The 16,642-nt window shown below is 38.0% G+C and overlaps 1 protein-coding gene across 12 annotated transcripts in view; it reads left to right on the top strand.

Annotated features, from left to right (window-relative positions):
• Window positions 1–16,642, top strand: part of APC (APC regulator of Wnt signaling pathway) — a 130,875-nt gene that overhangs the window by 34,054 nt on the left and 80,179 nt on the right. The window contains exon 1 of one of the 12 annotated variants that reach the window (XM_036087340.2): window positions 680–818. The exons of 10 other annotated variants lie outside the window; for them this stretch is intronic. In XM_036087340.2, coding sequence (XP_035943233.2) covers window positions 744–818 — 75 coding nt within the window. In that variant the 5' untranslated portion in view covers window positions 680–743. Of the gene's footprint in view, window positions 1–679; window positions 819–16,642 lie in introns of those variants that run through there. One more of the 12 variants, XM_036087343.2, reaches the window with a different exon arrangement.

The following is a 16,642-nucleotide window of genomic DNA, read 5'->3' as shown; positions in this document are numbered from 1 at the left end:
AGTGACTCCATGATTCTGATCTCAGCCATTCTATGCTGCCATCACAGCTTTTGTGGTAACTCTTTTTATTTTTATTATTTTTTTAAAAGATTTTAATTTATTTGACAGAGACACAGTGAGAGAGGGAACACAAGCAGGGGTGAGTGGGAGAGGGAGAAGCAGGCTTCCCGCCCTACTAGTAGGAAGCCCGAGGCGGGGCTTGATCCCTGGACCTTGGGATTATGACCTGAGCTGAAGGCAGACGCCCAACGACTGAGCCACCCAGGCAACCCTGTGGTAGCTATTTTTAATTCAAACATAGTTCAAGTGATTTACCTAACAAATCAGTGACTTGTAAAGTAAACTTATGTTATAATGCATTTAATAGAATTCTTTTCCTCTGTGCTGCAAACTTGTAAATCTCAGCAGAGATGTAATTTATTATTCACCCACAGAGCTCCAGCATCTCACGCTAATCTTTCTGCCCTGCGGACCTCCCCCACCCCACCCTATTATCCTAGTCAGCTTCCTTGGCTTCTGTGGGTTGCCTGGGGACCCGGGCTGTGAGGGCGCACCCACCAGCACTAGGTGCCGGCTAGGGTTCGGCTGCTGTGCGGCGGGGCGGGGCTTGGTGCCCTATTGCGGAGTGCGGGTCGGGAAGCCGAGCATGAAGCAGCTGTGTAATCCGCTGGATGCGGACCAGGGCGCTCCCCATTCCCGTCGGGGACCCACCGATTGGCTGGACGCGGGCACACGTGACCGACATGTGGCTGTATTGGCGCAGCCCGCCTGGGTGTCACTGGAGACGGAATGGAGGTGCTGCTGGGCTCGGAAATGGGGTAGGTGCTGGAGCCACGATGGCCCGGCTTGCTGCGGGGGGCAGGAGGAGGCGATTTTCCCTCGCGCTGTCTGAAACCGGTGGCCTTTCCTTGGCACAGGGTCCATTGCCACATGCCAAGCCAGGAGGCAGGGGCGTCTCCCCCCTCCCCCCTACTGCAGCACAGGAGGTGGATTTCCTGTGCTTCTGATCCAGGGTTTTTGACAGAAGAGGAAGAAGGGGGGAGGGGTAGGAGTGTTAAGGGGAGTCTGGTGAGAAAGAGCTGTTTTTGAAGCTAGAAGGAGGTTTTGTTTTTATAATGCCTGTTGACAGAGTGCAATAACAGTATCTAAGGAAACGAGTAGAGGACAACAAAGAATGGAGCATATTCATGGCGAGAAGCAAAAGCTCTAGCCCATTGAAAGGCTTTTTTTCCTCCCTGGCCACAAGGACATATGCAGTGGTAGCCAAGAGAGGGGATACAAAGCTGCTGCTGATGGCTGATGTGAACCTAGTGGACAGGGCTACTTGGGAGAGGAGGAAGAGGAGGAGGCAGGTACTGCAGAGCTTGAGTGGTGGTTTTCCTTGATGTGAGAAATTTTGGTCACCAAAAGTGCCTGCTTTTGCAACACATCTAAATGAATTGTCTCTGAATAGGATGGCAGAAAAATACCAGCGCCTTTGTTAGTTACAAGTCGAAATGGTAGTGGCTTTTTGTAGATGACTGCAGCAGTGCTCTTCTCCCTCTGTGAGGCTGAAAAGACAACTGCAGAGGAATAAGAAACCTTGCAGCAGTGCTGGTGGTAGAAGTCCATTTACAAGAAGCCATGGTGTATAATTGCAACCTGAATAGGAGGAAAAAAATGTTTAATTTTTTAAAGTAGGAAAAATACCAGGCTGAAATGTTTTGACGGTGGAATGTATCAGACACTTTGATTCTACATCACAAAAGAGATGTTAAAATTCTTTGCTTTAACATAAATCCTATAGGAAATGTTAATAAATTATGTATGAAGCAGTGTGGTTCTTTTCCTTTGTTAGTGTAGCTTTATGCCATCAATTAGGTTATTCAGGAGTAAATCACTATAATGTGAATTACTTTATGAAAAATTATAGTGACAGATTTTTCATAGGCTTAATACTTAAGATCTATATTAAGTAATTTTATATTACTCTTTACTTTTAGATATTACTGAATAAACTCTAAAGGCAAATATTTTAAATTAAAGCACCAAGGTTTTTCTTTTAGATGTATTTCTGTTTAGTAAATACTCTTAAGATACACTCTTGATACAGAGTGTTTTCATTGCACTTATTTTTTTCTTAAATATCTAAAAACATATGTTTTCAGATTAAACATGGTTTTAAATACTGTATCTTTATGCATATTATGGTAGCCAGCCTGCCACACCTCCCTACTCCCTGAACAGGATGGCAGTGGCTTTGTAAAGCCCTTCAGGATCAGTGACAGTGTCTCTTAAATCGTGCTTATATAGTAGAAAGTCTTCAGAGAACCTGGAATTTTGTTTCAGTAATTTTTTTTCAACATAAGGAATTGGACTTGAATAAATTAGGCTATATAATGTTTCCACTGATAAAGCAATTTTATTCTTTATTTAAACAATTATTTCTGCTTTAAGAATTATTTGATCATGGATATCAGGGTTAATAGTCCTTAAGATCTCTTTTTTAAAATCTGATGGAGGGACGCCTGGGTGGCTCAGTCGTTAAGCGTCTGCCTTCGGCTCAGGTCATGATCCCAGGGTCCTGGGATCGAGCCCCACATCGGGCTCCCTGCTCTGTGGGAAGCCTGCTTCTCTCTCTCCCACTCCCCCTGCTTGTGTTCCCTCTCTCGCTGTGTCTCTCTCTGTCAAATAAATAAATAAAATCTTTAAAATCTGATGGAAACTGTAGCTAGAATTAAAGATGTCACATTAAAATTGCAAATGAAGTTTAATAGCTAATACCATTTAGTTCTTTGAACCTCAAGTTAGGATAGTCTTTGAGAGTTTATGATTATCTTCTTTTACTATCTAAATAGCTCGGTGTAGCATTATTTTCATTTTAAATGTTAAGAGTATTATTAATTATGTTGTGACTTTATCCAAGGTCATGTGTTGTATAAGGATGTAAAGAACATAGGTCTATAAAACTATTTCATAATATGTCTCATTACATAATGTATAAAATAGCATATAATAGAAATTATTTGAAAAGCAATATAAGTCATCGACAAATTATTCATTAAATGAAAAATAAATCTTACTTAGTATTGAGTTTTTAACCGTGATATTAGAATGCTTTGTAAAATACCTGATAGCAAGCAAATGGAGAGACAGCAGTTTCCATAATGACATTCATAACATACTTTTTTTAAAGATCATCTTATTAATCATATGCACACTTCTAAATAGAATAGCCTTAGATTGGGGTATTTTCTGGAATTAAATAAGAAATAACTGAAATAAGAAAAGTTGATTTCTTTCCCCTTGTGGTGTGAAATACCTAAGACTGAATTGTTGGCTTTTGTGGTCTTTGAAATTGAACTATTAAGGAATTCAAAAGTTAAATATTCATAAGTATGTCTATGAACTGAAAGCTATTTATTGATGCTCTGTGGATTTTTGTCTTATCATTTTCTCTATTTTTTGCTGTCATTAATTACAATTTAGCCAGCCTTTTTATATTAAATGTTCTCCTTAATTTCTTAATTTTGACCTTCCCCCTCTTTTTTTTTCTTTCTTTCTCTCTTTTTTTTTGGTATTACAATCTGAGTGAAACATTACATAGGACACAAGATGAGATAGGGCATTTTGATAGAAGATGACTAATACCTGAGGGTGTACATTCACTATGTATTTGAGTACCTACTTAATGCCAGACCAGTAAAATGATCTGGAGAGTCAAATAAGACATGGAAACCTACCTCTAAGAAACATAATAGAACTAAGTGAAATGTTATTGCTAGTTATTGCTTTGGCTACTCCTGGGATCTCTAAAGGTTTATATCATCTAAGATATCTTCTAATTTAGAGGAATGTAGCAGTTTGCTATGTGAAACACTATGCTTTATAAAAATCTGCTTGGAATCACAGATAATTCTGAAAAGTAAATTACTTTGAAGGGTCTTGAATGTAAAATGAGAAGGTTAGATGAAGTGATTTCTAGATCTTCTAGTGCTCATAGTCAATTATCTGTGGTTCTTGATTTCCATAGGGTCAACTTCTAGAAGGAAAGTTACACCATCTCTTGTTTTGGTATAGGTGGCATCTCTCATGTTATGTATTAGATATGTTCTTGAAAATTGATTTTTGTAAATCAAATCATGACATCATCAGTCCATGTAGGGGAAGCCTTATTCCCTTTATTCTCTTACCATACTCCCACTCCCTTTTTAGGCACTCATTCAAATGTGTTCTTAAATATGCATCAGTTCTGGGGCGCCTGGGTGGCTCAGTTGGTTAAGCGTCTGCCTTCAGCTCAGGTCATGATCCCAGGGTCCTGGGATCGAGCCCCACATTGGGCTGGCTCCCTGCTCAGCAGGGAGCCTGCTTCTCCCTCTCCCCCCTGCTCATGCTCTCTCTCCCTATCTCTCTCTGTCTCTCTCAAATAAATAAAATCTTTAAAAATATATATGCATCAGTTCTTGTGAAATATTTAGCCTCATTTTATGTGCCCATTTTTTCTGTAGTTAATGAGGATTTTTATTGTGGTAAAATATACATACCTAAAATTTACCATCTTAACCTTTTTTGAGTATATAATAGTTCTGTGGCATTAAGTATATTCATATTGTTGTGAAGGTACCACAACCAATCTCCAGAACTTTTTCATGTTTCCCAGCTGAAACTGTACCCGTTAAACACCAGCTCCCCATTTCCTCCTATCTACAGCCCTGGCACCATTTTTCTTTCACTTTCTATAAATTTGACTTCCTAGGTACTTCATATAAGAGGAATAATACAATATTTGTCCCTCTGTGACTGGCTTATTTCACTTAGCATAATGTCTTCAGGGTTCATCCATGTTGTAGCATGTGTCACAATACCCTTCCTTTGTGAGGCTGAAAATGTATGCCACATTTTATTTATCCGTTCATCTGTGGATGGACTCCTGGGTCACTTCCACCTTTGGCTATTGTGAATAATGCTGCTGTGAACGTGGATGTACAGATAATCTCTTTAAATCCCTGCTTTCATTTCTTTGGGATATGTATCCAAATTTGGCTTTTCTTTTTTGGGTTGGGGGGAGAGTCTCAAACAGGCTCCATGCCCATGCGGGGCTTGATTTCACAACCCTGCAGTCATGTCCTGAACAGAAATCAAGAGTCGGATGCTTAGGGCACGTGGGTGGTTCAGTCAGTTAGGCGTCTGCCTTTGGCTCAGGTCATGATCCCGGAGTCCTGGGATCGAGCCCCGCATCTGGCTCCCTGCTCAATGGGGAGTCTGCTTCTCCCTCTACCCCTAACTTCACTTGTACTCGCTCTCTCTCTCTCACTCTGTCAAATAAAAAATAAAATAAAATAAAGTGTTTAAAAAAAAAAGTCCAGGGGCACCTGGGTGGCTCAGTCGTTAAGCGTCTGCCTTCGGCTCAGGTCATGATCCCAGGGTCCTGGGATCGAGCGCCCACATCGGGCTCCCTGCTCGGCGGGAAGCCTGCTTCTCCCTCTCCCACTCACCCCTGCTTGTGTTCCCTCTCTCGCTGTGTCTCTCTCTGTCAAATAAATAAAATCTTTAAAAAAAAAAAAAAGTCGGATGCTTAACTGACTGAGCCACCCAGGCGCCCCATCCTAAATTTGTTTTTTAATTTACATAATTTTGGAACGTTTATAATTCAATACTGTTTTTAAGATCTATGTATTTTACTTTGTCTAGTTTTTGGTGCTAACTCTTCTGTATAGTGTTAGGTAATATCTATGACTGTTCCTGTAGTGAAGATCCTAGGTTTTTTCCAAATCTCTTTTACCACAAACACTGCTATGGTGTACATCCTTCTGTGTGACTCTTTTTAGACTATGTTAGTTACCTATCCGTATAACAAATTACCTCAAATCTTAGTGGCTTAAACAACAAATATTTATTATTTTAGAGTTTCTATGGAGAAATTTAAGAATGTCTTAGTTGTGTGGTCCGGCTCAGAATCTCTCATGAAGTTGCAGTCAAGATGTCAGCCAGGGCTGCAGTCATCTAAAGGCCTGACTAAACTGGAGGATTCACTTCCAAGATGGCTCACTCACATAGTCTGTTTCTCTTGACTGTTGGCAAGAGGCCTCAGTGCTTTGCCACAGGCCTCTCCATGGAGTTGCTTGAATATCTTCATGACAGGGCCGCTGGCTTCTTCCACTGATCCCAGAGAGAAAGAACAAGAAGGAAGAAGGAAGCCATCTATGACATAGTCTCAAAAGCCACACTGCTACTATATTTTCTTTATTAGAAGTGAGTCATTATTAAGTCCAGCCCACATAAAAGGAGATAAATTAAGCTCTACCTTTTGAAGGAATAGAGTCAAATTGTGGGTATATTTTAAGATCACTACATGGCCAGTAAGAAGTTTCAGTGGAATTTTTTCCTAGGAGAAGGATCACTGGATCATAGGGCATTTTTTCCTATTGCTGTTGTAATAAATTTCCACAAATTTGGTGGTTTAACACAGCACTTTATTTTCTTATAGCCCTAGAGGTCAGAAGTCTGAAATGGTTTTCACTGGCCCAAAATCAAAATAGCAGCGTGCTGCACTTCCTCCAGAGGTTATAGGGGAGAACCCATTTCCTTTTTTCTAGCTTCTAGAGGCCACCTGTACTGGCTTCTGGTCCCTTCCTCTGTCTTCAGTGCCAGCAGCATACTAAATCTCTCTCTGACCCTTTACTTCTGTTGTTACATATGCTTCTCTGACTCTGACCCTTCCATCTCCTTAGAAGACCAAGACCCCTTGTGATTACCTTAGGTCCACCTATATAATTCAGGAAAATCTCCCCATGTTAAGACCCTTAACTTAATCACATCTGCAAAGTCCCTTTAACCATATAAAGAGCTTCAGGGATAAGGATGTGGACATCTTCACAGGGCCATTATTCTGTCTACTATTGGTGTATATATACACAGTTCTTTCTTTTTTCTTTAGGCTGAAGTTTTTGAGTTTTAGTTTTTGTGTTTTTTTTTTTTTTTGAGTTATATTTTGGTGAATAATGTTACTTTTTTAGGTAAATTCACATTTTCATTTACCAGATTTATTTAAAGTGTAGTAGTATATAATGTCACTCATATGGTAAATAAATAGAACATTGAAGAATATTAAAATATATTTCCACTAGCTATTTTTAGATTCTCGGTTTTATTATCACTTAACGTGTGTCAGTATATTAGCTACTTCTGAGATAGTTTATAATAGAAAGTGAGAAATGTTAAAGCAGCATGGCCATGTACCTTTTAGGCTTGTTATCACACCGTTTCTGTAGCTACTCTATCCAAACCTCCTCTTCCTCACATTGCGAAATCACCTAGCCACACAATGTGGTTCCCATCCATATTTATGCTCTTACCCCTTCCTTTTTTCCGTGATTCCTCTACACTGAATTTCAGTTAAGTTAAACTGCCGTCTATTCCCCCAAATATACATCATTTTTCCAACTTCTGAACTTTGATTATGCTGTTCTGTTTTCTGAAATACTATCCTCTCACATTTATGTTTATTAGCAGTTATGCCATCTTTCAAGTCCCTTCTTAAATACTTTTACATTCTGAATACTTTTCCTAATTCTCTCAGCAAGGTGTAACTCCCATAGCTTCTATCAGATGTTTTTAAATACAAATTTGCCTTTGAATTGTAGGTAATTTGTATCTTAGCCTGGGTCCCCTGTAAGTCAGAATCTTGAGACAAGACTTTGGGTGAAATACTTTCTTTGGGAAGTGATCCAGGAGTAGAGGACTAAAAGGAGTTAAGTAGTGAAGAGGGACAGCCAGCATTAAGCATATGTTCTCAAGTTGGTCACCACTTTGGACAACTGTGGCTTTATCTGTCAGGACTTTTTGAGGAACCACGTAGAATTGTCCAACCATAGGAAAGAATTATATATACTAGCTTCCATTTCCCTTTAGTCGAGGATTGCTCCATCAAATGTTCATTCTTTTATAGGTTGTACATGCATGAATGTTGGGGACCTATACTGGGGTATCTCTAGGACAAAATGCAAAAGATACCCGGTGCAGCTAATGTACCATCAGTTTACATCTGCAGTGAGCTGATTGATGCACCAATGACTAGAGTCAAAGGAAGCCAAGAGAATGTAAGGTGGGACACAAGTATCTGATATATTTGTATACTGACCCAATATACCCTTCCTAATGGAATATTACTCCTTTGCTAGATAATAAGATACTTGAGAATAAGGAATATGTCAACTTATCTTTCCTCCTAGTCTTGTAAGGCTCTTGTGATGGAGTACCACAGACTGGTGGTTATAGAAATCTATTCCCTCACAGTTCTGGAGGCTAAAAGTCCAAAATCAAGGTGTCCTTAAGGTTGGTTCCTTCTGGAGACAATGAGGGAGAATCTGTCCATGCCTCTCTCCCCAGCTCCTGGTGGTTGCTGGCAATCTTGGGCATTCCTTTGCTTGCATCTCTCTTACTCCAGTCTTTGCCTCCATTGTCACATGGTGTTTTCCCTAGGTCTCTGTGTCCATTTCTTCACATAGCCTTCCTTTAAGGATACCAGTCATTGGATTTAGGGCCCACCCTAATCCAGTAAGACTTTATCTTAACTTGATTATATGTGTGAAGATCCTCTTTTCAAATAAGGTCACTTTTCAGAGATACTAGGGGCCAGCTACCTATGACTCAACATATCTTTTTGGGGAACACAATTCAAGCTACAAAGTCTCCTTATAATATGTGTATGGTGTCTTGTGAATAATAAGTCCTCAAATGTTCGTTGATTTGAATTGTATAGCCACAGAGAGAAATCCATCATCTTACTATTTTAATGGGAAAGTCATCTTAGACATTCTTTGAATTTGTACCCCTGTTTTCTCTCCTTTGCCCCCCGTGGCTGATAAAGCACTACTTCAGTTTATTCTTGCATGTATTTGTCTTTTTGTGGCTATCATAGAATAAAGCATTTTGGGAATTACAAAAGCTAAGTATTCAATAATAAACCTTGTCTTAAAGGTGGAGAAACAAAACTCACTAAAGTAAAATGGAATAGTTAGAGAATAGGTAAGCCAAGTTTTGTGGTATTTACTGTATAGTCAACAGAGACTCATTATTGGCTGGAAAGGACAGGAAGGTTTTATGTAAGGCAACAGAACTGGGCCTTAAAGGATGGAGATACGTTAGCAAAGCAGAGGAAAAAGGATGGGGTATTCAAAAAGGAGATGGATTATGAACAAAAGTACAAAATAATCTGTACGGAATAATGACGAGGGACTTGAGGAGAGACTTTATATTGAGACCTAATAGAAAATAAGTTTGGAAGGTAGACTGTCATCAGGTATAACAGGTCATGAAAGCCACATAGCGGTAGTATTATATTATATGGTCTTTCAAAGCATGAGCATTGGAAACAGATAGGAGTTTGAATTCTGGCTTAACAACTTGATTTGTATTCTTAGGAAAGTTATTTAGCATTTTGAAATCTAACTCTAAAATGGTAAGTGATACCTGCCTCACAATTTTAAGAGTAGATGAGATATATATATAAATACACACACACACAACACACACACATATGTAGGGCACTTATACTACATAGCATATTGTAAGTATGCAATAAATGGTAGGCTTTCTAAATTTCACATGCCAAATACAAAGAAAAGCACATGTATAGGGGATTTAAATGATAGAACTTTTTATACTTTTTCCTTTTTTTAAAATTTCAGTGGGATATTTATGAAAATTAATCATGTTCTTGGCTACGAGACAAACCTTAAAAAAATTCCAAATAATAGCAGTTTTGTAGACAGCAGTCTCCAGTCTAATAAATAAGAAATTAGTAGCAATAAAAAAATGCCTCAAAAGTCATCTTATACACCTAATAATTAAGAAGGGTCTTCCAGGTACCCCCTAGATCAAAGAGGAAATCTTTTTCTTTTTTTTAAGATTTTATTTATTTATTTGACAGAGAGAGACACAGCAAGAGAGGGAACGCAAGCAGGGGAGTGGGAGAGGGAGAAGCAGGCTTCCTGCGGAGCAGGGAGCCCGATGTGGGGCTCGATCCCAGGACCCTGGGATCATGACCTGAGCCGAAGGAAGACGCTTAATGACTGAGCCACCCAGGCGCCCCTCAAAGATGAAATCTATTGAAATTATAAATTATCAAGAAATAAATAAAGAGGAAAACACTTCTATGTAAAATGTGAAAAATGAACAAACTAGTAAAATCATGAACAAGTACGGTTTATTGCAGGAACAGAAGAGGATGGGTCAAAATAAGAAAATCTTATAATTGACAGCAACAAATTAAAAGAAAAAACTATATAGTTCTATGTTATATCAAAAGGTGTTGTAGGAGCGCCTGGGTGGCTCAGTCGTTAAGCATCTGCCTTCGGCTCAGGTCATGGTCCCAGGGTCCTGGGATCGAGCCCATATAGGGCTCCCTGCTCAGCGGGAAGCCTGCTTCTCCCTCTCCCACTCCCCCTGCTTGTGTTCCTGCTCTCACTCTCTCTCTGTCAAATAAATAAATAAAATCTTTAAAAAAAAAAAAGGTGTTGTAAAAACATTTAGAAACTACTCCTAATAAAAACTTAAAGGAAGGGACGCCTGGGTGGTTCAGTTGGGTCATGATCCCAGAGTCCTAGGATCTAGCCCCATGTCAAGCTCCCTGCTCAGCGGGGAGTCTGTTTCCTCCTCTCCCTCTGCTCCTCCCCCTGCTCGTGCTCTCTCTCTCTCTCTCTCTCTCTCTCTCAAATAAGTAAATAAAATCCTTTAAAAAAAAAAAAACTTTAAGGAAAATACCTAAAAAGTATTTACGGAAATCTTAAGAGTAAGACTATTTATATATGTATATATGGTGACACACTGAACCATTCCTATATCAGGGATAAGATCACTATTCAACATTATTTTGAAGTTTCCAGGTAACTGTTAAGAAAAAGAAACGAGGTGTAAATACTGGGAAAGAAGAGACAAAATGACCTTTAATTATAAATTATATGATTATAGCCAGAAAATCCACAAGAAAAACTATTAGAACTAATGGGATAATTTGAAAAGGTGGGTACATAAGGGTTATGTATTAAATAAAATCAGTAGCTTTTATCTGTACTAGCAGTATCTGGCATGGAATGGTGGTGTTTATTCACAACAAAAAAACCCAGAAATAAATTTGATAAAGCATAGAACCTTCTCTTGAAAAAAACTAGAAAATTTGATTGAAGGACCTGAATTATTCATGACACAGAGAGCTAAGATTTAGTACGATAGAAATGTAATCTGTCTCAAATTAATATAAATGTATGCAGTGACAGTTTTAAGTATACATGAGAATTTAGCATATGATAAATACATTTCTGTTCAGTGGAAAGGAAATGTTTAATAAGTAGTGCTGGTGTAATTGGTTATCCATATGAGAGACAATAAAATTAAAGCACTATACTCATACCATATATAAAAATAGAAATTCTATGTGAATTAAAGACCTTAATGTAAAAATAGAATTTCTGATGCCAGCTAGTAAATTAATCACTTGTATTTATCACTTCTTTCTCCTAAGACCCCATTTAAGTGATGGTAAAAAAAAAAATTTAAAGATATGTACTTAAAATACCATAGAGTGAGAGGGAGCCAAATAGAGATTTCCAACAAATTTCTGGAAGATGAAGAAATCATGGAAATTAAAAATGATTGCTGAAAGTTAATCAAGGACCTAAGACTTCCTAGTTCTCTGTTCTTTCCAGCATAGCAGGTTACTTCCTGTTATTTAGAAGTGAAATAAAGGGGCCTCTGGGTGGCTCAGTCGTTAAGCGTCTGCCTTCAGCTCAGGTCATGATCCCCGGGTCCTGGGATTGAGCCCCACATGGGGCTCCCTGCTCCGCGGGAAGCCTGCTTCTCCCTCTCCCATTCCCCCTGCTTGTGTTCCCTCTTGCTGTGTCTCTCTCTTGTCAAATAAATAAATAAAATCTTTAAAAAAAAATAAAAGTGAAATATTAATCTTGAAAATTTTTAATAGCCTTTGAAATTATTTGTCATACCTTTGGGTGTTGAAAAGCCAGAATTGGGAATTCATGCTTTGGGCCAGGGGTCAGCAAACCACTGCTGTTTTTGTAAACTAGGTTTTATTGGAACATGGTCATGCCCACTTTTTTTTTTTTTTAGATTTTATTGAGAGAGAGAGAGAGTGCACTCAGTGAGGGGAGGGGCAGAAGGAGAAGGAGAGAGAATCTCAAGCAGACTCTCTGCTGAGCCCAGAGCCCAATGCTGGGCTTGATCCCAGGACCCAGGACCCCGAGATCATGATCTGAGCCAAAATCAAGAGTTCGACACCAACTGAGCCACCCAGGCGCTCCTGGTCGTGCCCATTTATTTATGTATTATCTGTGGCTGCTTTTGTGTTAGAAGCAACAAAGGTAGATGTGACAGAAGTCATAGGGCCCGTAAAGCCTTTTTTATTACCTGACCTTTGCAGAAAATGTTTACCAGCCTCTGTTTCACATAATTTTGGTGGCCATCTAGGAGCTTGACCTTACTTGGGATGGGCTTGGATGGAGCCTATCCAAATTAAGTAGCCATTTGCAGAATGTAAGGAAGGAAGAAGGAGTAGGCAAAGAATATAGCAGATTAGAAACTGCACATCATGACTTATTGGGTCTTAGCAGAGAATAGGAAGAGAAGTAGAATGGAGGATAAGAACCTGCATTGGTTGTTAAATAAAGAGAAAATAATTAAAAATAGGTGAGGTGCTCTGCTTGGAATTAAAATTTTTTTTCGGTATATTGATTTTTTTTATCTAACTTGTTAAATTTTCATATTTAAGATTTTTCTGGTGTGCCTGGGTGGCTCAGTCAGTTAAGCATCTGCTTCAGCCCAGGTCATGATCCCAGAATCCTGGGATCATGTCCCACTTTGGGCTTCCTATTTCTCTCTCTCCCTCTCCCTCTGCCACTTCCCCCTGTTTGTGCTCTCTCTGTCAAATAAATAAATAAAATCTTTAAAAAAAAGATTTTTCTGTTTTGTTTCTGCCTTTCCAATCATTATTCTTTCTAGTAATTTACTGTGCTAATTAGGATTTCCAAGATTATGTTGAATAAAAATGTTTAATAGTAGACATCCTTATCTTGTTCTTGATTTTAAAAAGAATGTCTCAGATGCCTGGGTGGCTCAGTTGGTTAAATGTCTGCCTTCTGCTCAGGTCATGATCCCAGTGTCCTGGGATCGAGTTCCCCATTGGGCTCCCTACTCAGCGGGGAGTCTGCTTCTGCCTCTGCCTCTCCCCTCGTGCACTCTTGCTCTCACTCTTTCTCTCTCAAAAATAAATAAAATCTTTTAAAAAATTTAAAATAAAAGAATGTCTCCAGCATTTCACTATTAAAAATGTTTACTGGGTGCCTGGGTAGCTCAGTCGGTTAAGCATCTCCTTCAGCTCAGGTCATAATCCCAGGGTCCTGGGATCGAGTCCCGCATCCCGGGCTCCTTGCTCAGTGGGGAGCCTGCTTCTCCCTCTGCCTGCCCCCCCCAGCTTGTGCTTGCTCTCTCTCTCTCTCTCTCTGACAAATAAATGAATAAAATCTTAAAAATAAATAAAAATGTTTACTGTACCTTTTTTGCAGTTTCCCTGTTTCCAGTTTATTAAGAGTTTTTATCTTGAATAGCTAATGACTTTTATCAAATGTTTTTTCTTTGTCTATTGAGATGATCATATGATTTTTCTTATTTAGTATTGTATTTTTTTTAGATTTTATTTATTTATTAGAGATTGCGTGCACAAACACACGAGAAGGGGGAGGGGCAGAAGGAGAGGGAGAAGCAGACTCCCTGCTGAGCAGGGAGTCCAAGTAAGGCCTCCATCCCAGGACCCTGGGATCATGACCTGAGCCAAAAGTGGACGCTTAACCAACTGAGCCACCCAGGCACCCCTTTTCTTTAGTATTTTAATGTAGTGAATGACATATAAATGATCTAATGTTAAGCTATCCTTGCATTCATAGAATAAACTCAGCCTGCTTCTGTTGTAGTTTCTTTACTGTATACTAATGTATTGTTTCCTGAAACTTTGTTCAGGATTTTTATATCAACATTCATAATATTAGCCCTTAATTATTTTCACACTACCTTTGACTTTCATATCACGATTATATTGGCCTCATTGAATGCATTAGGGAATATTTCCTATTTATTTCTATTCCTGGGAAAGTTTTTATAAGGTCAGAATGATTTGTTTCTTAAATGTTTATTTTCTTTGTGTGTTGGGAGGAGAAGGGAGAAGATATTTAACTACTGTTCTAATTTTTCAGTAGTTACAGAACTGTTAAGATTTCTTATTTCTTCTTAAATCAGCCTCCCCGATCCCTCGCATTTTGTTCAAGTTCTTTGTTTGGTCTCGTCTGTCTGTGTAATCCTATTTAGCCTTTTCAAAGAACCAACTTTTTGCTTTGATCTTCAAACTACCAAAGGGTAATCAATAAAAAGGAAGGCTGCTTCTCAACAGACCTCAGGCCTTTTATTTCTAGAGGCAGTGACTGTATTTTTGCATATCCTTTCAATGACATTTTTTATCCTTACACAGTTCTTTTATTTTTGGTATAACAGGATGGACCATTTGAGTAGTGACCTGCACTCTTTCTTTCTTTTTCTTTCTTTCTTTCTTTCTTTGCTTTTTTCTTTCTTTCTTTTCTTTTTCTTTCTTTCTTTCTTTCTTTCTTTCTTTCTCTTTCTTTCTTTCTTCTTCCTTTCTTCCTTCCTTCCTTTTTTTTTTTTTTTTGCCTTTTTTTCTTAATCAACCTCATTCTTTTTAATGCCAATGTAGTATTCCACTGCATGGTTGTATCCTACTTACTTAAAAGTAGTTATGCTTTTATACCAAATAAAAACCTCCCCATTTGCTTGAATTAACCTGATATAGTAGTAACAGACATCATCACTTCAGAGAACTCCTTGAGAGGGTATATTCCATTTAAATATCTTTAATTAAAAAACAAAACTGTTTTCATAATTTAAATGCCATAAACGTTTAAATCTCTGTTCCTTTTGCAGTTTACCTTAGTATGTAGTATGAGGAGTAGATGTAATTTTATCCTGTTTCTTATGGCCACCCTTTTGCCTAATGCCATTTATTTAAAGTCCATCTTTTCACACATATTTGAGATACTACCTTCATTATGACTAAATTTACATATATTTACTTCTGGATTTATGTGTGTGTGTGTGTGCATGCATGTGTTCCCATGATTGATCTAGTCATATGACAGTATCATAGGTTTTAAAAACTTTTGTATTTTTGAAATAACTTTGGACTTAAAAAAAGAGTTGGAAAAATAGAACAGTAAGTTTCTGTATACCCTTCACTCAGCTTCCCGGCTTCCCCTAATGTTAACATCTTACATATCAGGACTAAGAAACTAATTTATTGGTACAATGCAGTTAACTATATAATGTTTTATTTATAAAGGCTTTGTACAGTATTTTAGTATGTGGTAGGTCTATTCCTTCTCTTCTCTTTTCATACTTTGCCTTTTTTGCTTGTTTTTCCAAATGTCTAGCTGCAGAAAACAAAATGAAAACAAATCTTACATAGCATATTTATTGGGACTGCATAAGATTTATAAATTAACTTGGGGGGAAATGACATCTTCATGATACTGAATCTTTATGTACATGAACAAGGTATGTTTATAGTTTTCCTCATATATGTTTTGGACTCTTTTGTTCAGTTTATGCCTAAGTGTTTTTTACTTCTAAAAATTATAAATAGGACCTTTCCTAAAAGGAAACTTCCATTTCATCCTCTATCTGATTTCTCTTTGCACATAAAGGAAAGATTTATGTATATTTTGGACTTTGCTAAATTACTCAACTATCTTATTATAGTAATATTTAGTTAATTCTTTGGGATATTCTAGGTATATAATTATGTCATCTGCCAGTAGTATTCCTTTCTTTTTTTTTTTTTTTAAGATTTTATTTATTTATTTGACAGAGAGAGAGAGACAGCGAGAGAGGGAACACAAAGCAGGGGCAGAGGGAGAGGGAGAAGCAGGCTTCCCACTGAGCAGGGAGCCCGATGTGGGGCTCGATCCCAGGAACCTGGGATCATGACCTGAGCTGAAGGCAGACACTTAATGACTGAGTCACCCAGGCGCCCCAGTAGTATTTCTTTCTAACTTCATTCTTTAATTGTGCTGACTAGTATAATGAGTAATAGTGGTAAAAATGGGCTTCCCCTGACTTTAGGAATAGATCTACTGTTTCCACATTAAGTATGGTGCTGGCTTTCCAGCTGATATGGATCATATTAAAGAAGAGTCCTTTTAAATTCAGTATTCTCAACAAGAGTGGGCATTGACTTTGTAGAACATCTTTTCACCATCTTTGGCATAATTATATTTTTTTCTGTGTAGATCTATTAGCCTGTTGAATGATATTGATTTTCTAATAGTGATTTTTATTGGAAATTTTGGATTTTCTATCTCTTTGGGGTTAGTTTTGATAAATTACATTTTCTAGAAAGTTAAGTTTTCAAATTTATTTGCATACAGTTGAACAAAGTAGTCTTAAGATTCTTTTGCTTTCTTCTCTTTCTGTTGGTATTTTTCTCTTATTGCCATCTAAAAGTGCTAGCAAATATGTATTTTTTAATCCATCAAAACAAAACAGTAAAAATAGTTCCACTAATTAAAAAAAAGTGATCCCAAACTTCTTA

The sequence above is a fragment of the Halichoerus grypus genome, chromosome 2 (genome assembly GCF_964656455.1).
Source record: "Halichoerus grypus chromosome 2, mHalGry1.hap1.1, whole genome shotgun sequence".
Lineage (NCBI taxonomy): Eukaryota > Metazoa > Chordata > Mammalia > Carnivora > Phocidae > Halichoerus > Halichoerus grypus.
The sequence above is the reverse complement of the archived record's forward strand: the minus strand, read 5'-3'. Positions and strand labels throughout refer to the sequence as shown.